At 34.6% G+C, this 25069-nt stretch overlaps 1 protein-coding gene across 9 annotated transcripts in view; it reads left to right on the forward strand.

Annotated features, from left to right (window-relative positions):
- Window positions 1-25069, forward strand: part of LOC106478186 (trifunctional nucleotide phosphoesterase protein YfkN-like) — a 61829-nt gene that overhangs the window by 19857 nt on the left and 16903 nt on the right. For all 9 annotated transcript variants that reach the window (XR_002609846.1, XR_002609847.1, XR_002609849.1 and 6 more), the window contains exons 4-12: window positions 1787-1926; window positions 6261-6386; window positions 8908-9033; window positions 12028-12193; window positions 14119-14214; window positions 14948-15115; window positions 15740-15912; window positions 16543-16620; window positions 18042-18169. Coding sequence is in view for 5 of the 9 variants with exons in the window: in XM_022381728.1 (XP_022237436.1) it covers window positions 1787-1926; window positions 6261-6386; window positions 8908-9033; window positions 12028-12193; window positions 14119-14214; window positions 14948-15115; window positions 15740-15912; window positions 16543-16620; window positions 18042-18169 (1201 nt within the window). In the remaining 4 variants the exon portion in view is untranslated. The remainder of the gene's footprint in view (window positions 1-1786; window positions 1927-6260; window positions 6387-8907; window positions 9034-12027; window positions 12194-14118; window positions 14215-14947; window positions 15116-15739; window positions 15913-16542; window positions 16621-18041; window positions 18170-25069) is intronic.

Consider the following 25069-nt stretch of genomic DNA (forward strand, 5'->3'; position numbering starts at 1 on the left):
GGCTTTAGAGACTGATTAACTATTACACCAAGATCCCTTTCTTTCATAACACTGCTAAGGTTATTCCCATCCAAATGATACTTATAATTCAAATTATGATAACTCACATGCATTATCTTGCATTTATTATAATTAAAACCCATTTGACATTTATTTGCTCAACTCACTTAATGATCTAAATCCTTTTGTAAATCAGCAGCATCCTCTTCATAGCTAGCAACACCCAAGACCTTAATATCATTTGCAGATTTAAGTAATGTATTGACCATTCCTTCATCTATGTCATTGGTGTAAATCAAAAAAGAGCAAAGGTCCTAAGACTAAGCCCTGAGGTACCCTACTTGTAACATTAATCCAGTTTGACTGAACTCCATTTGTAACAAACTGCTTTCTTCTATTCAGACACTCTTCTATCCAATTTGCTAACTTATCCCCCACACCTATAGAGATAATTATTTTTACAAGCCTTTTATTTAGCACCTTGTCAAATGCTTTCTGAAAATCTAGATACACCAAATCTACACCCTTACCCTCATCTACATAGGCAGTAACCTTTCTTTTCAAAGAATATCAAAAGATTTGTAAGGCAAGATTTTCCCTCAGTGAAAGCATGTTGACTATCCATTAAAATTCTAAACTTTGTTAAATGTCTTTGCAAAGCATCATTTATCGGACTTTCCAAAAGTTTTCCCACAACTGATGTAAGACTAATAGGCCTGTAATTACTGGGACAGTTTTTATTATCTCCCTTGAAAAGAGGAATTAAATTAGCTAACTTCCAATAATCTTGTACATGCCCACTATTCAAGGACTGATAAAAAATAGAAGCAAGTGGTTCACATATCCAACAGTTGCATATCTGCTCATTTGTTAATTTCCAGTATAAATTCTTTCCTAGGAACTTTAGCGATACAAGTCCTTTCTTAATCAAAACTAGTTTATTCTTTCTCGATACAACAGAATTTCCACAGTCACTTTAAACTTAACAACCTTTATAACACATGCTATAAATCACAGTGATTCACACACTTTACTTATGGTGCCTACTGTTCACTTGACTCAATTATCTCTATCTTCAATCTATCTGCATATCTATCTATTGCTGGCTTTATTTGCCAGGCGTATATACTAAAAAAGAGGGCACCTGGCAAACACTCGGACATTCGCGAGGTTCCTTGATAAGTCATGATCCTTTTAGACTTCCGCTGTAGTAACACAACCTTTAACCTTCTTCTTAACCCTTGGGGAAATATTATCTGGCCCAGGAGCCTTATCATTCTTTAAACTTCCAAATTTTTTCTTAACCAGCTCAGAATTAATGCATCTTGTTTCCATCTATCAACTGTTCAATCAGTGGAATACTACTTAAATGTTTGTTGGTAAAAACTGAAGTATAAGTAAAATTTAATTACCCAGCCATCTCATAATCATCAGATATGAGTCTTCCTTAATCATCCCATAAGGGTCCTACCTCATCCTAACATTTTGTTTACAATTACTGTATTTCAAGAAATCCATACTGTTAATTTTTACATTTTCAGCCAAAATAGTTTTATATTTTAGTATTTGAATATTTAAAAACCATATTGCTTAGGCAAGACACTTTTATACTTCTGTATTTAAGAATTGTACAAACTTATTTAAAAACTTGATTTTATTTTTATTTTTTGCAGCATCATTTAGTTACAAAAGCTTTTAGATATTTAAATTTTGAAACAAAATAAAGTTGTATAGCTAATTTTATGAAATGTGTCTTTTTTTTTTGTTGAATGGAAATATTTTATAGATTTTGGCATAGATAATTTAAGCGACTTTGTGAAGCAGACAAATTTTCCATGGCTAATTAGTAATGTGATTGACAATGATACTGACCAGCCTTTGGCAGATGGCCAGACTACCTTTATCATCGAGAGAGGGGGAAAAAAGGTGGGAACAAGAGAATTATTTACTAATCAAAAGCTATAAAAGAAGTTTGAACTTCCCTTTTTAATTGCTATTAATTTTATATGCTACTGTTCACAAAAATATTTTAAGCATTTTATCTAATTAATTAATTGGTTATTGTAATTTCATTCTGACCTAAAATGCTTTTACTCAGATTTATTTTTTACAAGAGAACAGCATTGTATGTGATATTATGAAAAAATTATTTAAATACTAACTTATATATTTATTATAGCAGTATGTACTTGCTAAATCAGATTTTACCTTCAGTCTTTAAAGGAATAAAAATCTTTGGTTGCTAATTCGTGTGTATTTTTGAACAAATACATTTATTTAAATTTGAAGTATTACTCGTTAAATATATTAGAATACTCTTCATACTTGAGAGCAAAAATAATGTGTTTCAAAAACAATGATTAACTGCTAGGAACATTCAACTCATTATATTACTCAAAAATAAAAGCAAACATTCATTTAATAGAATCATAAGTTGACTTGTATGTCTGTAAGTATAACTGAAAAATGTTTGTGTCTATAAAATGTACATTAAATGTTGTTTTTCTAAAGTTTGCTTGATTACAGTATTTGTAGATAGTGTTCTCTCTGACAGGCTTAATAATTTTCTGTAGATCTGTGGATTTCTGAATTTTATGGCCTGTCCAAGGCCATTTCTGAGAAATGTAAGTCTTTTGAGAAAATACCTGGAAAAGTAATGTTAACACAAATAATAATTACAATAAAAACATTAGATGTGGAACCAGAAAAAGCAGAGAATGCATCACAAAATAGTCTAAAATCCTTCAGCTTCTGGGACCCTTGGTGGGCATCTGGCCAAATGGTTTTTCATCTCAACTTTCAGCTTCAACAAATTTTCAGTTTTTGGCTTTTTACTGTTAGCATGTCTGGAATAGTTATTTTAGGATTGACAGGTGACTATCTTACATTTTTAAACAATAAAACTTAAATGATTTCTGACAGAAATAAAGTTAGCTCAAATAACTTAAATTCATTCATACAACATTTCTTGAAACAAAATTATGAATTGAAGATAAAATATGTATCAGAAGTATAAGCAGGTAATCTTTTGGAAAAGTCACAATCATAACTTAGGCTTAATCTGGCTATGAACACTGATACACAAGGATGACTATGTTCAATTTAGTAACTATAAGTGCTAATGATAGCTGAGCAATCAAAGATTAATCAGTATATGAACACATACACAAAGCTGATAGTGTTCTGTTTAGTAGCTGTACATGTTAATGACAACTGAGGAATCAAGGCTCAACCTGGCTATAAACAGATATATGACACACAGATACATCAAAATAACCTTTTTCTGTTTAGAAACTATACATGCTAATGATAATTCAGGGAGCAAGCCTCAATTTGACTATGTACTTGACTATGTGTACTTGGTGTGTATTTGTAAAGCTGGTTGAATTGCATGTATAAGTGTATGACAAAGTGAACAAGAATGACACAAGTAATGTAGATTGGATCATATGCCATGAAATTATGCATTCACAATCCAGTTATATGTTAAAAAACCTTCTTAAGCTAGAAATGGCCATAGTATTTGATTCTTTTTTAATTTCATTTAGCACATTTAATGTTAAAACTGTAGATGACATGTAGCATGAAGTAAATCAAGTGCATATTAAGTAAGAAAATTATTTTAAAATCTTAAAACTTGTAAAGGTGGCACACCATCATGAAAAATTAGAATTTTTTGGAAGTAAATTAAAAACTGCTTTGTTTTTGAACCCATGGCTTTACTTTGTCAGAATCTTTAGCTAGGTATATATGTGTACTTGTATTAGAAAAAAACATATAGGAAGTGGTCTTCATTTAACCTTTAAACTATCAAAAATATGTTTGGTAACATGCATAGTTGTAAATCAACAACAAAAAAAAATTAATAAAAAGTATACCTTAGCCTTTATCATTTTATGTAGATTTAGGTGATTTAATTAATTAGCCAATTTAGCTACAGTATCTCAAATGTTGCAAGTCTCCATTTTCTAAGGTTATTAATGATGGAATGAGGGTTTAGTTGAATAGTTAATTTAACTATAGTACCTTTAATGTTGTGAGTTTCTGTTTTCTTAGTTTAATAAAGATGGAATGAGGGTTTAATTAATTAGCTAATTTAACTCTAGCATCTTGAATGTTGCAAGTCTTCATTTTCTTAGGTTATTAAGAAGGACTTAAGGGCGATGCCAGTTAGTTTGTAAAACACAATCCAGGCTAATTTTAGGTAAAGAAATCCAGTTGAGTGTTCAGTTTTGCCTTTTATCAGCTCTCTGTATAGAGTGTTAACTAATGGAGTTTTATGTAACTCAGAGCTGATAACTTTAGCATTCTTACACGATACCTTACCTCCCCTCACATAATAGCTTTTCTTGATTTGTGCTGCCTTTTATATGTGCAATTTTTACTCGCCATTGGCCTTGATGCTTCCACCTACCCTCATATGATTACCCATGATATAGCTGCTCTGTACCATTCAATTGAGCATGTGACAACCATCCACTAATAGGAGTGCAACACATCCTCCTAGCACAGCTGACTCTCTCTATACTGTTGAGCACTATCATCATTTCTTGATTTGTTCATACCCTGTATTGGCTCTAAAAGGGCAAGTTTTTACTTTTTTATCTCTTACTTTTACACTTACCCCTTTCTACTTCACTGGATCCCACTCTGTGGCAAGTGGTGCCTGTCCAGATATACTTAACTTTAAATCTGTATGGCTGTATGAGTCTATAATGCTCACTGAAAAGGTGGGGTGTTCCAAAAGACTACTAATGTTCCTCATGGTATTTTTCTGCATAAATAAGGCCCACACCAGACCGAACCAATTCATGGGCTATCATGAGTAATGCAGTGTTGGGATTGCTTCCCATCCATCTGATTCTAGTTGCATAAACCAGGTTTGGTCTGCTTTTCAAAATAGGGTTTCTGTGGTCATCCATTGCACTGTCTTACAGTGTTGCATTCCTCTGTACTCTGTACTGCAGTTTCCCCACCTCTTCCAGTGGTGTAAGGGAGTCCTTGCCACTTACCAATTCCTAGCTGCTGGAGTGGTGGACCATGGAGGCTTCCTCCAGGGTGTGAACAATTCCAGTCAGTTGAGAGTAGGGCAATGGTGTTCTGTTGGTGTAAAAGGTGAGTACTCTCCTCTTACTGCAGACCAGAAGGCAAATACCCAATGCTGCCTGGTTTTGGCAGTTCACCCTTCCAGCTGGCTGTCCCCCACCCTACCACCACCTGGAAGTCGTTTTCTTGGTGGTCAAGTGTTGGATCAGCATATTACCAACCAACATAAGTCCTCACACGTGGTTGGTAGTGATCCTCCTTCTACTGTAGTCAGGATAAAGTATTCCAGACATTGCTTGGCTTTGGATTGGAGTTGACCCACCATGCTTACATTTTTCCTTCCTACTGCAGCCCAGATGTCAGGTTCCTGGGTGGCCTGGTGTTTGTTGTGTACTGGGTATGCACACATATGCCTTGTCTGGGTTGTCAGAATGGAAGTTATTTTTTCCCTTCTGCTTCCTGGTCTTGATGTGAAGATGGTTGGAATCCTCCTCCTACCCTGGACTGGAGTACATATATCTAATGCTGCCTGATTTTGGATTGGAGTTGACCCACCGAATATGGTCTAACATGCCTTAGCCACTCTATAACATCTGCTGCATCCAATTACAGATTGCATGTGCATCTTTTCAGTCTGATTTATTGACAGATATCTTTACAATGGGTAAAGAATATACCTGGTGCAGATAGGGTGTGGTTTTCCACGAGTGCGACCCCATACATTAGGGTATCGCACTCCATGGGTTCTCTGTGGGCACCTTCCAAAGAGTGCTAATCTTGGTAACTTTTGCACTGGTCCCTCCATTCTTTCAGTGTGGGATTCTAACTATTATGTGAAAGGAGATAAAGTATCGTGTTAGAAGTTAACATTTGGCTACACTGAAAATGTATTTCTGATAGATACGTATCCGTCCTCACACATCCCACTCATCCTCCTCACTTCTGGTGCTTTTTTTTTGTAATCTTGAACTGATGATAGTGCTGTACAGTGTAGAGGAAGTCAGTTGAGTTTGTAGGGTGTGTCACACTCCTATTGATTGTTGTTGTTGAGTGGAAGTAAGTATCTGTCAGAAATATATTTTCAGTGTAGGAAAATTATAACTTTTGTAAGATTAAAGATAGGAACATAATATTACAAATGGAATGCTGTTTTGATCTAAAGTTCTCTATGGAATTTAAACATGATCTCTATTTGCTGGTATCTGTTATTCTAGTTTGGGTTGATTGGTTTGGTGGAAGAAGAATGGTTAGCAACGCTAGCTACTATAGATCCAGATGATGTTACTTACACAGATTTTGTAACAGAAGGCCGCAGGTTGGCTCGTCAATTAAAGGACAAGGTTTGTATCGTGTCACTTTTTGTTTTATCTAGGATTTACTTTCTTAGAAAAACATTCATAATTTTCTAATGAATGAATGTGATTTTTGGAGATATACTGAAATAAATATAAACCACTGGGAATTTAAGTATACATAAAAGTTTGGTAAATATACATAACAGCTAATTTTTCATTGAAAAAAATTCAACTATTGATATACTTTAATACTTTTTGGAGTTATTTCTATCTGGAGCTTTGCTTACATTTTATTTAGTAAATAATTTGTGTAAGCTTTTTAAACATTTTTTAATACCGCCACAAGAGAAAATTGATTCAGAGAAGTAATGTTGTCACCAAAATTTAATTATTTTTCTTATGATATAATGATAGCTTCTATAAATTTCTGGTTTGTCTGCAGCAGTTCATTCATAAGAATAGTTCAGCAACCTGTCAGACCATTATAACATAACATTAAGTCTTTGTCTGTAAAATATTAGAAAAGTTTTAATTCAACCTATATTCATGAACAAAACAAAAAAGAAAGAGAGAGTTTGTTTGTTTGTTTTGAATTTCGCGCAAAGCTACACGTGGGCTATCTGCGCTAGCTGTCCATAATTGAGCAATGTAAAACTAGAGGGAAGGCAGCTAGTCATCACCACCCACCGCCAACTCTTGGGCTATTCTTTTACCAACGAATAGTGGGATTGACCATCACATTATAATGCCCCCATGGCTGAAAGGGCGAGCATGTTTGGTGGGACGGGGATTCGAACCCGCGACCCTTAGATTGCGAGTCGAGCGCCCTAACCACCTGGCCATGCCGGGCGAAGAGAGAGAGAGGAAAAGAATGACCAGTGATGTAATATACTGTAATGAGGTTAATTACTCATTTCTGGTCAAAGTTTATTTATACTTTTATGAAGTGAAGCTCTAAAACACATGTCAATTTAAGGCCTTTATTTACCTGTCTTAAAAATTGCAAGTAGATACAACTGCACTTACAGTATAAAAAAGCACATTTTATGTTGTTGTTTTTACTGAAAGAGTGGAATTTCTGCTGTTACAAGGTTAAAATTTTTCTTTCAGCTAGTTAAAAAAACTGGGGATGGATAATGTACCCATGTTGATAATCAAAGGGTTGCAGTTGTTTATTATAAAACTCTTGAATGTTGCATTTTAATTGCACACGTAAGGTTGTAACTAATATTTGAATATAATTCAACTATTATATAGATTTACTAATGCAAACATTTTGTCTCAAGGTTTGGGACAATATTACCATTACATATATGTCCAACATTTTAATCCTATGTGTAGGACTGTACAAAAGGATATTTAACAAGTAATCTGATTCATGAAAAAAAAGGACAAGATCTTCAATTTCTGGTTTATGTGCTCTTAAAATAAAAAAGAAGATGACAAAGAGCACAGCTTTCATCCATCTCAAATGTGACCACTGTGGTGAATAAAATTACCTTTGCAACACTGTGTATTTAAGTTTGTTTTGAGAATATTAATAAAAGACAAGATGACATCTTATGGTATAATAAAATGCTGCAATGATGGTGAAGATTATATGGACATTCTTATTCTGGAAAACAAATCTACAACTTAATAAGTTTTTATTAAACTCTAAATATAAAAAAATTAAAGATACAAAACAAAAATGTAAGTTCTTTACTTTCATGTTCAAATTCAGAGTGATTCAAATTACAGCCTATTGTTAGAGTCAGTGGAACTGCCTACTTTTAGGTTCAGTGTTGAAGCTGATTGTTAGAATCAGTGTTGGATTCTGTTATTAGAATCATTACTGTAGTCTATTGTTAGAGTTACTGTGAGAGCTTATTAGTTCTTAGAGTTAGCATGGGAGCTTATTAACTCTTAGAGTTAGCATGAGACCCTATTGTTAGAGTCAGTGTTGGAACCTATTGTCAGAATAAGTGTGAGAGCTTATTAATTGTTAGCATTAGTGTAAGAGCCTATTCTTAGAGTCAGTATGAGAGTTTATTAATTGTTAGTATCAGTGTGAAAGCCTATTGTTAGAATTAGTGTTGGAGCCTATTATTAGTCAGTGATGGAATCTATTGTTAGTCATTGTGGAAGCTTATTGTTAGGGTCAGTGTGAGATCCTATTGTTATAGCTTATTAGTAGAGCTTGTTGTTAGACACTTTGTGAAAAGCTATTGTTGGAGTAAGTGATGGAGCCTATTGTTAGTCAGTCTGAGAACCTATTGCTAGAGCTAATGCAAGAACCTGAATCATTATGAGAGTAGGAGCCAGTGTGAGAGCTTGTTGGTAGAACTATTGTGATAATCTGTTGTTAGAATCAGTGTGAGAGCTTGGTAGAGTCTGTGTGAAAGATAATTGGTAGAGCTTGTTGACAGAGCATGTTGTTAGGGCTATTATGAGAGCCCATTGTTGAAGCCAGTGTAAAAACCTATTTTAGAATCTGTTAGTGTTAGTGAGATAGCTTTTTGTTAGAGCCACACCACTAATTCTTAAGTTTATTGAAGTAAATAACTATAACTTCCCAACTGTTTAGGAGGAGGTTGATTACGTCATTGCTCTTACCCACATGAGGTGGCCCAATGATTGTAGACTTGCTGAAAATGTTGATGAAATAGATCTTATCCTCGGAGGTCATGACCACGATTATGAAGTAAAAAAGGTAAGGAACTTGAATATCAAGCTTAAAGAGCTGTAGAACTGTATCAGTACAAATATCCAGTATATTTATAGTAAGAGAGGTTAAACATAAATTTAATTTACATATGGCTATGGCAAATGTTGTGATTTTTTTTATTTCTCATTACTATGTATAAAACAAGTTTTGTTCTTAAATGATTTCATATCATCTTATAGCACATGTACAATTTGTAGCTAAATGAATTATTACAACTTAAGCACTATGTTACCTCAAATTACTTAGCAAGACCTTAGTATAAGTGTTGCTTATTAGTTAGATCTGAAAAACTTTTTGTTATTATGACCATCTCTATCAATTGGGTGTCTGATTTAGGGACTGAATATTTATCCACAACATCATATATTCTTTTTCTGTGTAACCATATTTTTTTCAACTGTGCTTATATTTAATGTAGAATATTATTATGAACTGTATTTCTTAATATCCAAATTTTTCTCAAAATTATTTATAACGTTACAAGGTTTTCAAAACTTTAGAAGACAAACTCCTTCAATGGGACTAATAATTGTAATATTCACTCATCCCATTAATTTGTGATTAAAGTTTTTAAAATGAAAAATTAATTATTGTTACTAGTAGAAATGCCGCCCTATGGGTGGCTGTTTGTGCTAGTAATTACCAATTATAGTATTCATACCTCATTGAAAAAATTTAAAAAAGTAAACATTTTCTAAAAAAGGATTTTTCCAGGAAGTGTTGCACAGGAAAAATGTTTGGATTGTGCTGATTAAAACTGTAATTTTTTTATATATTAAAAATGGTACCCTTAATTGAAAAAAATAAGTTATTTTTAAGAACTCTATTTACAAATTACATCAATAAAGATCTAATCAAACCCTCACATATAGTCCTAGTGAAAGTCGTGTTCTTGTTATGAATAGAGTACTTTTATTTAAAATTGTGTTCTATTATATGGAAATGGTTGTTGCACATACCAGTTTTTTTCTAATTGTCTGAATCTTGAATACCCAAAGTGTGAAATCTTTTATGGATTTTTGTTTATGGTGCATTCAATATATGGAACCTCACTGTATTTATATTTCGGTCATATACATAGTTAGATACATATATATATGCTATGTCCATTATAGTAATATATTCTGGTTGGAACTATGTAAAACTAGTGATTATTTCATATTGGTTTTGTTGTCTTTTTATTATACTTTTCTTATGCTATATTCTTTTTAATATATATATGTAGCACAAAAATCTGTGTGTTTGTCTGTTATCTAACTATTCCTAAGTCGATGGGCTAATCTTAACCAAACTTTGTGGGATGATAGTTTGGAACAAAGGGCATGATAATAAGGGTTCACAACCCCCTGTACCCCCATTATTGATGTTATTGAGCGTTTATTATCTTTGATGTAAGTTAATATTAACTATGTTCATAGTTGGCACCATGTTCTTACACCAAACAAAAAATAAACATTTTTTATAACACAACATACACAGTGTGGGGGGGGGGGGGGGGGAGGAACTCACTATGGCTCTTCATATCAGCATTATGGTAGCTGTTGTAACACAAACTTCATCTGAGTTTATGTATTATTGCAATAATGGCAGACTTCTTTCATTTCATTCCTCCATAGAGAGTGCTAGCACACTCTCTGAGATATATAAGATGTTTGTGTGCTCTCTCCCAAAAGCTTGTACAAATCTCTGGGTGAGGTAATAATGAATGATGTAGTAATATGTTATGCTATAAATATATTGTGTGAAAGTTAGTATTTTTGTTTTATTTATCACAGCATTTACCCCCCCCCCCCCATATTTTTTAAGTTCATAACCTGGGAAAAGGATTGATACCTCAACTTGTAGTTTATGTTACTGAGAGGCTGACATTTGTTTATCTTCTGTGAAGCCTTTTACATGAAAGAACTGTGTGTAGGATGGCATTTGTTTCCTAGGCTTACAGCAATTATACTTGAATGCCAGATTGGTGGTGATTTTAATCATTTAGTCTGGCCAAATTCTGCTTGTAAATACGAGGCAATGATGGATTTTCCATCCTCTGTGTTAATCTTCCAGTATATATTGTTTTCATCTTACTTCTCACAGCATAATCTTAACTAGTGGCATTTTTTTTTCATTTGAGACAATCTTTATGGTGATATTAAAAAATTCATAAAATGTGTTGATCTTACTTTAAAAGTTGTAAGATGGAGAACGGACTGTAATTTTAGATATTGAAAAAACTTTTCTTTTTATTCATATATTATTAAGAACTCCTAGTCAAATATAAGAGAACTTTGTAGATCAGAACTAAAATAATCAAAATAACATGTAGATTAATGAAGATAATCTAGTATAACAAATTGGCTAGAAATACTAAATTTTATAAATCAATACACTAGAGTACTAGAACATATAATAATTATTAGAGTGCACTTAACCATCAGCTAAGAAGCCTTGCTTTATATCAGTAATATTTTATTTGCAAATGCATTAACTTCATTTCACAAGGTTTGGCCATCTTAATTCCTTAAATCTGAGCGGATGCTGCCAGCATCCAGACGAAAATCCCGATTTACCCAATAGACGGTGACAGCATCCAATAACATTTATGTCTCTTTGGCTGAAAACTAATCCAAACCATGTTATTATCCACCTTTTATAAATAGACCCAGAAATTTTATAAGGTGTGGTGATAGTTATTAGGACATCATGAAAATATTTCTAGCAGAACGTGCAAAAAATTACGAGTATAAAGAGTTAAGAGATTTAGGGTAGACCTAAATTGACACACTAAGACAACAATGCCATGTAATCTTACTTAGTGTAATTATAATTACAAATGTTACTCAAATGATATTATAAGCATTATAACCAATACAATTTCATGAAACTAATTGTAAAGAAAAAGAAATGGGTTATTACTTACAAAGTATGTAAAAGTACTAGTCATTTGCATGGAAGTATAAAGATGAAACTAGTTTCCAATTGTACTTTCAGGTCAATGAAAAATATGTGATTAAAAGTGGGACAGACTTCAGAGAATTTTCCAATCTCACACTGACTTTTTCTCACTCTGTTGTGGATTTGAACATTGAGAGGATTGAAGTGTCATCCAAGTTTGGAGAGGATCCAGACTTAAAAAAACTGCTAGAGAAATACACTGGTATTTTACTAATCACATAAAACATATTTACTTCAAAAATATACTGTATATATATTAACACCCAGTCTGCTAGTCAGGGAGACATGTTTGGTGGGTTGGTTCACAAACAGAGCTTTTCAGAACATTCTTTTTTTTTTTGAAATTTTGAATAGAGATTTGTACTCTTTGCAATATCTGGAATTTGAATTGCCCACAAATTTAACCAACTTCACACTAGTTTCCAGGCTATGGAGTAAAACCTATACCCTAACCCAAAATTTTGCCCAAAACACAATAGTGACCACACACAGTGGGCTGTTCAAGATCTGGTTCCTTAGCTGTATAAAACCATTTTATTTATGGTTTTTTTACAAAGTTTATTGATAAAGATGGTTGAGGAAGGGTCAGTGAAGCTTACTTGCTGTGTAAGGTGGCTAAGTGCAGTACCTGCCTGAACATGAACACTTCTACTATTTTGTACAACAGGAACACAGTCTGGCCAATCCCCTAAACTCCACATCTTTATGGCTGAACACTACTGAAAGGTGAGTTCTTTTGACAGTAAAGTGTGGTTTTCTTTAGGTTAACAGATCAAGACCTTTATAGGAGTTTTTATTATATTTTTGGTTCTAATTTAAATATCGGAAACTGTCACCCCCTCTGTAGTAGCCCACTCAATCCTTTGAATTTGGTCTCATTGACTTGCAGAATGGGTATTAATGGAAAAATTGTGATAAGTAATTATCTAAAAACTGTTTTATATTCAAACAGTACATGAAAACATACACTTAGCACTAACTTTGTTTAAAGATGTTTAATGTAGCTATAAAGAAAGGAACAGTTGTAATATTATTTTGAAGCTATTGATTCATCTCTTCTGTTAATATGAATGTATGTTTTGATTAACAAATATAAAAATTTCAAAGAGTTTAACCGTTAACTCTGATTGGCTACATATCGGGCATTGTTTTATCTAGTTTTCAAGTCCAACGATTTTGGTAAGTTCCAGACAATTTTGTGTACTGTTTCAAGGTTTTAGTTCAATTTCTTATACAGCAAGCTAAGTCTAATTACTTTCATGAAGAATTGTTACAAACCTACATTTGGTTAACATACAAGAAATCTCACTGTATGATGATGTACTATTTTCTTACAACATCTCATTTTGACTACTTTTTTTCAATCCCTATCAATGATTCACGATAGTGATCACTTATACTGTAGTAAAACCTAACTTTCTTGTTTCTGTTAGAACAATTTTTTCTTTGCTTAGTCATTGTCATTCTTTCTCTGAAAATGCTTACTTATGATCAGAACAAGTTTTTTTCATTATGTATAATATTTGAAACTGCTAAGTCAAAGCAAGAAACATATATAGCAATATATCTTTGTTACCCAAAATGTTAATCAATTTGTTCTCATTTGAATATGTACTTTCTGATTTCTATTTTGAGTCCGTATGCAAGGAAAACTTCATTAGTCACTTAAAAACTGAAAAATGTTTTTTTAGATATTAAAATAGTATATTTATTATATTCAAGCTGTTAAGTCTGTGAATTTTTCTGTGAGGTGAGTACTGGTATGAATATGGTGATATGATTTTTTTTAATTGACCAGTCAGTAGTTTTGAAACTAATTGATTATGGTCTACACTTGAGATTGAGTCCTTTAAAACAATAAATAGTGTATTTACTACGAGATTAATGTGATTCTGTATCATTTGCAGTGAGGTGGGTCTAATTCATCCAGCTGTTAATCTAAGATTTAAGTTTTATTAGTTTCTGGTAATGCTCTTAAATTTTGTTTGAAAACTTGGATGCAAGTTTTGTTCAGACATTATGGATGTAACCTTTATAGAAAGTTTCGAGTATTTTTCTTTCATCTCTTCTACTTAATTTTGTGTGTATGCCTAGGCTATACTGAGGCACTTTGTCTTTATTATACAGATGTTGTAGAAGGAAAGATGGACACACTTCTTGGCCATTTTACTGTTGATTTGGATGGCCGCTTTACCAGTGTTCGAACAAAAGAGACAAATCTAGGTAAGTTGAAAAGGTTTATAATATATATATATAAAATAAAATAAGGTAAACTCATATATGAAGCTTTTAAACATTATCTGTAATAGTCTTTCTTTTGATAGTCTAGTTAGCTTCTGTTTTCTGTAATACAAACTTAAAGTGCTTAAAAAAGGTTGTGTTCTTTACTGTAACTTATAAAGACTTGTTTTGAAATCAGGACTTTCAGATCTGGATCAGTGCTGTTCCCAGATCTGATTCAAGTTAACTCAGATGTGAAATCAAAACCTTTTGACTTGGATGTTGTTTCAGATCTGACATGATTTAACTAAGATGTGAAATCCTGCCTGGACTTTTAGATCTGAATGGTACTGTTTCAGATCTGACTTGATTTCATCAGGATTTACTTGATTTAACTCAATTCCAAAATTTCAAAAAAGGGTACCCTGCTGAGTTGATTTTTGTAACTTCATAATTTTTTAGAATTCTGAATTTATTTGATAAATGATAATAATCCTAGCTACCTTCATTATATTTAGTTTCAATTGAAATATTATCATGTCAATCAACATTTTTATCACCATATCTTTTTTCTTAGTTCCTATATTTCATCCTAATAATTAGTGATTTATCTCGACCAAAATATTTGTTATTAGTTGTTTAATTTGCTAAAAAACAATGTTCAACAGAAACAGGTGATTACACTATTGTATAGTGTGTACCTATTAATAGATGGTTCTTTCTTCTTGTTTTTCAGGTAATTTTATTTGTGACACAATGTTGTCCTCAACTCACTCTGATCTGGCAATTCTTAACTCTGGAACCTTGCGTTTAGATAGGGTTCATCCAGCAGGGGCTTTCACGATGAGAGACTTAGTGACAATGTTGCCCATGCTGGATCCCCTTATCGTTGTTAATGCTACAGGTAATCACTGGTGTCAAATTTGTTTTTATGGTTTTTAATATTACAGGGAGTTAATTCATTTTGGATCGTGTCAGGTAGAGGTGCTCATTAATAATAGATTTTTTTCTATATGTTTTCCATTTCTTTAGATATACAAGTTCGACATAATTCTAATATCTATAATAGGTATGAATGTACTAAAAAGGCATCATTCAGCAGTCCCAGCTCCAGTCTTTTTTTAACTTGGGGGTGGGGGTGGCAATGAGATATGTAATGGGGTCAAATCTAAAATAAATTTAAAATTAGGTTAATGGATGATGTTGGCTTGGAAGCCCAATGACATTTTAGGGGGACTTTCTCTGATAGTGCCATCCCTGCCATTCATACTGGTCATAACCAACCATCTTATACATGATAAATCAAGACACAAAAAATAATTAACAGTGTATTTAAATAGTCAGCCAATTTAGTAACAAACCTGTTGAACAGTATTTGTCACAAAGCACTAGAACTGGGCTAACCCTTGTTCGAAGAAATATTTATCTACTGTACTGAAATACTAAGGACTAAACAAAATTAAAGTTTTTACTAATAACAAAGAAATACCAATGTCACTTTTTTGTTTTATTTTTTCTCTACCACCAGGTGAACAAATATGGAAAGCTTTAGAGAATTCTGTATCTCAGTATCCCAAGCTAGAAGGGAGATTCCCTCAAGTTGCCGGTGTCAGTTTTGCTTTTGATCCAAGGAAAAGTCCTGGAAGTAGAATTGACCCCAAGTATATAAAAATTGGAGATGAGTTTTTGAAGCTTGGTCAGGTGATTATTTCAGGAGTAACTAATTTGATAAGAATGTTGGGTTGAAAACTGTGACCTTTATGAATAGTCTGGTAGGCAGCTAAATCTCAATTGAAAAAAAAAAAGTAAAATATATATATAAAACAATTTAAAAATTTTTCACATATATTAAAAGAAACTTTCCAGTTAACAACAGAAACAATTATTTTTATTGTATGCCAATGGTCATAAACACAGTGAAGTTGTATGTAGTGTTTTGGGATCAAAATAAAGATAACATTTACTGTTTTATAAAACAAAAACTATTGGAACATTTTAGAAGAAATAGGAAGACATAGAGATAAGTAATTCAAATCTAAAAACAAAAGATAAGCTTTTTTAATGGTTTCTTAAAAAACAAAACATATGCACAATTATCTGAACAGAACTAACAAACACGTAAAGATCTATGGAACTGTTAGCTATTGTAAACTTAACACTTTCGTATCAGCTGAGTCATTAAACACTTGAAGATTGATTAAACAAATAATCCTTATATTTGAGTACTCTCGGTTTGTTTGAAAATGTTAATACTTAAAGATTTGCAGCAACTGTGTATATGTAGATGATGTGAATTAGTCAATGTTGATTTTATTACATTGTTTGTTCCAGAAATACAAGCTAGTGACAAAGAGCTATCTGGCTCAAGGAAGAGATGGATATGATGCACTCAAAGATTGTGAAGTTCTGGTAAGTATTGATTCTATCCTAAACTATGGTAACATATATAGTTGTGAGATAATATGTTCATGAACTACTTGCTTTTTAAGAGGTACTCACTTAACTTACAAAAAATATGAAGTTTTAAAACAGCAATTTGTGGGATAATACATTTATTTCTGTACAACATTTCGTATGTAACAATGAGACGTGATCATGTACAACATTCAAGGTACAAGTACATTCAAATTGCAAGTACATTCTATTAAGTAATTGGTAATACTAGCTTCCTCTGATTTTAAATGTAATTAACTTATATAATAACAAATATAATGGTGCTTCTGATGTTTTATTAATCTTAGGTTTTAATTCTTTGATTCTTAGTGCTTCCAGATTATTTTCTTTTGTTTGGTTTTTTTTTCTTCTATATTTAATACTTTAATATTTTTAAAGTTAATTTTGTGTTGTTTTTCAACATGTTCATTTACGTTTGACTCTTTATTTTTCATTTTCCTTGCATTTAGTCTATTTTCCTACCTGTTTCTTCTATACAGAAACCTTTGCAGTGTAAACATTCTATTTTATACACTGTGCCATTGCCATATTTTTCATTATTATATAACTTTAGTAAACAACTTTTAATGTTAGTTCCTGGTTTTCTTACAATTTTAGTTTTTACGTTTAATTTGTGATTTTTTGCCTAATTTATACAGTAATAAAATTAAATTTTCACTGATAACACCTAAAAATGGTATTTATCCATAAATAAGTTTCTTCTGTTGCTCTTCTTGGATGTTTTGTTCAGTTCTCTTGTAGTTCTTGTATGTTTTCATTTTTGCTTGGTTTGTTGTTTAATTCACCAATTATGCTTAGAGTGTACTCATCTTTTGTTTTGAAACATTCTCTTATGTTTTGAATTTCGTTTTTAATGTTTTCATTGTGCAGTGTTGTTGCTGTTATTATACATCTTTTTAATGTTCTGATTTTTACTTCATCTTGTGTGGAAAACTAGTTTACATAAGGTCCATTGTAAGTCTTCTTTTGGTTTTATATTATACAAAACTTAAAGAGAAAGTTTCCAAGTTCTCAACGTTTTTTGTTTTACTAACAACTCATTTTAGATGTTTATATTGCATATCTTTTAGTCATGTTGTAAGTAACTGAATTGCTCATACTTTACAGTAATGTTTATATTATATATGTCATTTTTGGATGGAAGTATGTCAGCCTTTGAACTCTGCTAATAAAAATGAAAACTTGTATTTCTTCCAGTTTTGTTAAGATCTTATAATAAACAATTTAATGTCTATCATCCACTTGCACTTCTAAAGATAAACATTGAGATAGAATTCTGATTTAAAAATAAACATGATAATACTATTGGTAATGATAATAATACTAAAATTTTTTGTTTTAATTATGTTCCTTTTTTTCTACTTACCATCATGCAGATGACAGAAGAGGAAAGTCCAGAGCTACGTACTGCTATAATAAATCACTTTGAGTCGATCAAAGTACTTACCGGTGCTATCCGTCGTCGCTCTCGTCACCGTCAAAGTCTAGTGTGTTTATCTCGAAGGTAAGAGAGAGGTTACTATTACTAGGTAATCAAAAACTACATATCTAGGCTATATATGTAATAATGTTTAGTATGTACTATTGGAAACTTTCTGTTTATAAGATAGACTACACAGTTTACTGAAGGCTTACAGTAGTTTTAATTAATGAAAATTAAAGTCTTTAAGCTACAGGTTGGAAAAAATCTTTAGAAAACTGAATTAAAAGATTTTACAGATTAAAAAGACCAAGCTATGAAACTAATTAATAGAGAAAACAATTTTCCAATTTCATACCAATATCTTCTCACACAATAGCTTTTTTCGATCTTCTTCTGCCCTTTAATGAATTGAAAAGAAATTTTCTCACTTGATGCACTAGCCTTTATATCCCTCAGTTCGTGCTGCTCAGCTAACATGCATAGCACGTGCGACAACCCTCCACCAATAGGAGCACACACACTCCCAGAGCAGCTGCCTCCCTCTGTATTTCATTATGTATACCTCACTGTCTCAAATTGGCATGCTGAGAATTGGACATGTTTCTCACTTGCTATTGATTTTTCATACATTGTGTGATTCATATTTGGTTTCATACATGCACATATTATTATTATTTTCTTTTTTCTTGATTAGTGCGAATTAGAAATTCACAACTTAATGTGACTACCACTATGGCTCCTGCCCCTTTCTGTAGACATGCTTCTTCCCATCACCCAAGCCAAAGGATCGATGCTATCGGCCAAAGAGGTGCAAACCTTAGTTTGTCAAGAATTAGCTTCCTCCATGGGATTTGGTTCGTATCCTCCTCCACGTAGATCAGCACCCATTCCTGCTGATGAGAATGTGCAGGAAGACTATGTTTGCTGTGCCATCATTTCAAGCACATTTGGAAGAAGTTCGCCCTTCCACTCCTTTCCTGCAGTTGATTACACTGGTTTGCCATATTTTGCATGTTTCTCCTGCTTCCTATGATGCTTCCCTTTTGTGTGAGCACTCTACCTTTGATTACTTGGTGTTTCCTTCTTCCCCTGACATAGAGATTCATGTTCATCGATTTTTGTGCCAGCTTATTTTGAGGGTTAGTATGCTTCGACCCCTCTTGTGTTTAAGAACACTATGCTTTGGCTTTTCATCACTCTGCCAGTCCTTATTTGAATTCTCAGTGGTTAAGTCAGCTTTTACCTCTTTGGAGCTGTAATCCTGAGCCTTCAATCTCTTTTTCACAAGCTCAGTTTTCCCAGATTCATATCACCCTTACTAATATTTTACATTACCTCTTCTCTATGCACCTTTGGTCCAAAACCTGTTGTCGTTCTCCCAACGATTTGTCGGGAGGAACTTGGGTCACATTTGTGGTCGATTTTGGCAAGGCTGTCATCGTTTGCCCTTTTCCTGCTTACCTTGCTACTTTTTGTTGGGACTTCTTGGGGAGGGACACGCTGCTTGTGGGGGTTTACCTTCCCATCTTCCCTCAGGGAATTATGGGCTGCTCCATATTATGTGGCATTGTATTTGGGGGTAGCCTCAATTCTCTGGAGTCGCAGGTGGATGTTTCCAGGTTGCATAATTTCCTGTCTTCCCTGGCCAATTATTTATCCAAACCTTCCTTCTCCTCTTCTTTTGATCCTATTGTTGTCTCTCGTCCTCCCAAGACCATACCTCATCTTTTACCAATGACTCGTTGTTCTAGCCCTTATCCTCGTTTTTCCCGTACCCATCACAAACATTGGCAGCATTATTGGTGACTGCCTAGTGGCATCAGGTCCTGTTGGGGCCATGTTCCACTTTTTATGGACGTTTAGGAGATCTTCTCTACGGATCAGTGGGTTATACAGGTTTTAACAGAGGGTCTCTCTCTCTTTGCTTCTGGTCTCCTCCTCCCCTTTCTTCGTCTCCCATTCCTTTCCCTCCCCCATGAGGTCTAGTTTCCTGTCTTTTTCTGTCCAAGGCTGTGAGAGAGCTTCTCAAGGAAACTATAGAGCTCATGGTTCCACTTTGACTGTATTTTTACTCTCAACGTTTTGTTGTCCCCAAGAAAACTGGGGATTGGAGACCTGACATTGACCTTTCCCATCTCAATCAGTTTCTGGATCCCATAGTTTCTTCATAGAGTCTTTTCTGTTCCTTTGTTGGGTTTTCACTCCAGGTCTGTGGATGACCAAGTTTGACATGGTGGTTGCATATCTTCATGTGCCCATATCTCTCTCCTCATGTCATTTTCTTAAGTTCGTGTTTCAGTTCCAGGCTCTTTTGTTTGGGCTTGCCTCAGCTCCTTACATGTTTTGTCGAGTAGTTAGGGCATTGGTCGATATCTCCATTTGGTGGAACACTGGACTCATCAATATATGATTGACTGGCTTCTTCTGACTCCTTCCAATTTGGCTTCTTTCATCTACACTAGTTTCCTCCTTGAAGAGGCAGCACAGATGAGTTAGTTAAGCAAGGTGGAGAAGTTCGTTATTTCACCTACCCAGTATTTGGTTAGTTTGGAGATTTTCTTAAATTCCCATCTCAGTTGGGCCCAGCCTTCTCCATTTTGTCTTCGGAATGTGTAGCTGTTGATTGCCAGCTCAAGAGGTTCTACCTCTTTTTGGGATGTGGGCTTCCTTGAAAGCACTCAGATCTGTATCTTTTCACAGCTGCTTCTCATGTGTATTGGGGTGCTTCTCTCAATGCACAGGAGATTTCTGGGACTTGGATTTTGGCTGTATCTGGGCTTCATGTCCATCTTCTGGAGCTCTTGGCAGTTCATCGGGCCATTTCTCATTTCCTCCATCTTCTACAGGGGAGGGTGGTTATGGTGGTCTCCTACATCCCCAAGTAAAGAGGTACTAAATCCAGATTCTTTTGTTTTTTGATGGTGGAACTCTTATTCTGGTCCCACGAACACCAGATACAGTTATTAGTTTGCCATATCCCGGGTGCATTGAATCTGATGGCAGATTGGTTGTCACATCCACACAAAACCTTCCCATGGAGTGGTCCCTGGATTCTCAGGTTTTCTGATAGTAGTGTTCTCATCTGGGTATACCACACATCAATGTGTTTGCCACTCATCTCAACACCAAACTGCCATCTTCTAGTCTCCAGTTCCTCATCTTTAGGCTTTGAGAGTCGCTCCACATTTATGCCTTCTCTCCTATATGTCTCATCCCCAGAGTTATCTCCCTCATCCACACCACTCTTTGTCAGATTCTTTTGGTGGCTCTGTATTGGCCAGATCAATGTTTGTTCTCTCTTCTTGAATGTCTTTAGATCTCAGATCTCATCACCTCTGCCCGTACCTATGTCTCTATTGCTCCTTTGTCAACCTCATTTGGATTCTTTCATCCCATCACTCCAACCCTCCAGCTTCACACATGGCTTTTGTGAAGTCCCTTGCAAGACAAGTGGGCCTGACACAGTGTGTTGCTTCTCTCATTTCATTACAGTGCCTATATTGTGCTCTATCCAGACCATTCCTCCCTTCCCAAAACCTCTGCTGCCCAGGAAGGTGAATCTGCTTTAACTCCCACCACCATCTCTTCCATTTCCCATCTTTATTACAGATCAGATCCTGATCGCCTCCTGTGTCCTGTGAGGGTTTTACAGTGCTTTGTTGTTCGTACATCTTCTTTTCATGGTTCCTGTTTGTTTCTTCCCTTGAATCCTTCTGTGTCTTATGATCCTTCACCCGTTACCCTAACGGGTTGGGTTTGTCAGCTTAATCGGTTGGCTTACTCTTCCCTTTCATCTGAAGGGTGCCTTCCTTATAGTGTGTGCTCTAATCAGATTTGACATGTCACCACGTCTCTGGTGGCTCATTTTCGTCATTCTCTGGAGGAGATTGTCTGAGAATGTGGATTACTACTCATACTTTTGTCTTTCAGAACTTGCACCACCTGGATGTATCCTTCTCTGGTGGATATCTTCTCTCTCTTGTGATTATTCTCCGTGCTCCAGTTTGACTTTGACTTGGGTAAGTGTATTTCTTTCAGCTATTTTTCTTACAGGAGCCTCTCCTTTTTTCTTCACTACATATTTGTATCCTGCTCAGTGACGAAAGTTGCCTGGTCAGGTATACCTTACTTCAACCTGCACCTGTTACCTTTACTGTTGTAACACACAATGTTGAGATGGGGTGTTCCGCAAGACCTCTGGCAGCTTACCTAGTGGTATACATACTTATATTTCTATGTCATGTTCTATACCATATTTGGTGGATCGTCACTCAGGAACGATCATGAGTAAAGCAGAAGGGGATTGCTGCCCATCCTTGCAGCTCCCTTGATTGAATAAGTTGGGAGTGGTCTGCTTTTCAAAACAAGGTTTCATGGTCACCTATTGCACTTTTTTCCAGTGTGTTCTTCCTCCAGACTTTCTACCACCCTTTGACCCCTCCCATTCTCTAGTGGAGTTTGGGAGTTCTTGCCACTTTCCAGTTTCTAACCACTGGGGTGATGGACCATGGAGGCTTCTTCTGGAGTGTAGCATAAGGTTGTTATATTACATATTCCTACTCTCGACTGAGAACAGGACGAAGCTGGGTACCCTCACTACTTTTCCCTCCTGGGATACTGTTCCCAGACATCTGATGTGAGAAGGAGGTGGACCAACCACTGCTGGATTTTCCCCATAATACGGGTTCAGGTTGATAGCAACCTGTTTCTATGGTTGAGACCAGTAGATGTCCCCTGTTGATAATTCTGTTTGCAGGATGTTTCTTTTCCCAGCTCCTATGGTTGAGCTTGGGAACTTCATTTGCCTCATAATGCTGGTTGCAGGCTGTATGATACCCTGTTCCTACAGGTGAGTAGACATTCCACATCGTACTTGTAATACCAGGTGCATGTGGTTTCTTCCCAGCTCTTAGGTTGAGCAAGTCTTGTTCTTTTCCTGCTCGTAATACTGGCTACAGGATGATTCCCTGTTTGTATAGTTGAGTTGACAATCGGACATCACCCCGTAATTCCAGGTTTGGTATGGCATACTTCCTCATTGTAATTCCGGTTGCTTGCAGCATAACACTCTGTTTACTTGCAGTTGGGTTTTTTGTATATATTGTTCACGGTCCACTCGCCCTGGCCTTACTCCATTGTATATACTTTTTTTGCTTCTTTAGCTCTGTCCTCTGCCTTGTAATACAGAGGACAGGGTGTGGGACCTCATCTGTATGGTTGGGGTTGGGGAGAGTTCTATTCCAATGTTTTCTGGGACCTTTCATTAGCAATTTGGTCCTTGATGCTGCCTGTTTCACAACACTTCACTTCTTCAAGGGTGAAGGGCATACCTGTTCCAGAAGTGATGTGGTCCCCCTCATGTGTGCTTTTTTTTTCGATTCACGTGTACACTTTTTTGGACTCTCTACTGTCACTTTACATTTTAGATCTCCTGTTTTCCAGGTTAAACCAGTCTCCCCATCTGTTCAATGTGGGATCCTAGCTGTTGTGTGAGAGGAGGTATGTATTGTATCAGAAGTTATCATTTTCTTACACAGAAAATAGATTTCTGATAGATACTTACTCCCTCTCACACACTTCCCACCCTTCCTCTCCTCTTCCAGCGTTCTTATGTTTTCTGATGTGCCTAATCTCAAAAGTGAGGTACACATAATGTAGTACACAGGGAGTCAGCCGCTCTGGGAGTGTGTGTCATGCTCCTATTAGTGGAGGGTTGTTGCATGTGGTAGGTATGCTAAGTGAGCAGTTTGAACTAAGGGGTTTAAAGGCTAGTGCGTCAAGCAATAAAATTTCTTTCTTTTCAGTGCATTAGAGAGCAGAAGAAGATCAAGAAAAGCTATTGTGTAAGAAGAGGTAAGTATCTATTGGAAATTGTTTTCAGTGTAAGAAAATGATAACATTGCTGATCAGTTACTACAGGTTATATAATGATTTCAACAAAATTTAGTTTAAGAAAGATTTTGAAACATAATTACATTACAAGAACACCATGCAAGTACAATATTCTAATTTTTGGTTTGTTAAGTAATCTTCTTCATATGTGTACAATAAATACTTTTATTTGCACCATCTGGTGTTATAACAGTAGTTTAAGCTTCATTCTTTCCAACTACTTTCAAATCTCTGGCATTAACTTGAAATTATTAACACTTGGTGTTAACATTCAAATGTTAAAAAGCTACTCAGTGGTTAAGTGTTAAGCTTGAGGGTATATAATACTAGATTTTGGCATTTGAACCATATAGTGGACACATAACAAATATTCCATTTTGTAAGTCTGAGCTTAACTCTTTCAGCATGGGCTCAGTTCCTGTGACCGACCTTGTAACCATTTTGTGCTTGTTATAGTTTTCATGCTGTAACTTTTAAATTAGTAAGTGTATGTTAACAAATTTTGGCAGATTATCAGTAAACATTACAATGCTTTCATACACAAAGTATCAATTTTTTTATCAAGTCTTAAGGTTTGTTAAGCAGTGTTTTTCTCATACCTTTTTTTTTCTTTTTACATTTTGCATATCCAACATGCAAATCAATTTTAATTTTAAGATTAAAGATACTTTTATGCATCAGAAAATTTTCAAATCTCACATGAGAAATTTTTATAATTTATGGGTTAGGTAGATTTGACTGATCTTATAACCACCATAAAAAGTAAGAAATTAATATAAATTATACCTCTTTCGTTCTAGAATGACAACAGATTATAACACAAAAAACATAAGTGTTTAGACTAAAAAGCTAACTTTAGCCTTTACAAAGTGACCTGTTTTTGGCTTCATTTTAGTAGTCTAGTATTTTGTAAAATACAGTCACATTTTTATTATTATACATTATGTATATGTATATAGATTATTACTATTTAGAAATAAGTTCTTAAACTTATTTTTCTTAAATTATAGAACAGTAAATAAAGAAGTAAAGCAAACAATTATCCCTTCTAGGTGCGACCATTGTACTTGGTTGCTTTGATGTAAGTTG

The sequence above is a fragment of the Limulus polyphemus genome, unplaced genomic scaffold (genome assembly GCF_000517525.1).
Source record: "Limulus polyphemus unplaced genomic scaffold, Limulus_polyphemus-2.1.2 Scaffold187, whole genome shotgun sequence".
Taxonomy (NCBI): Eukaryota; Metazoa; Arthropoda; class Merostomata; order Xiphosura; family Limulidae; genus Limulus; species Limulus polyphemus.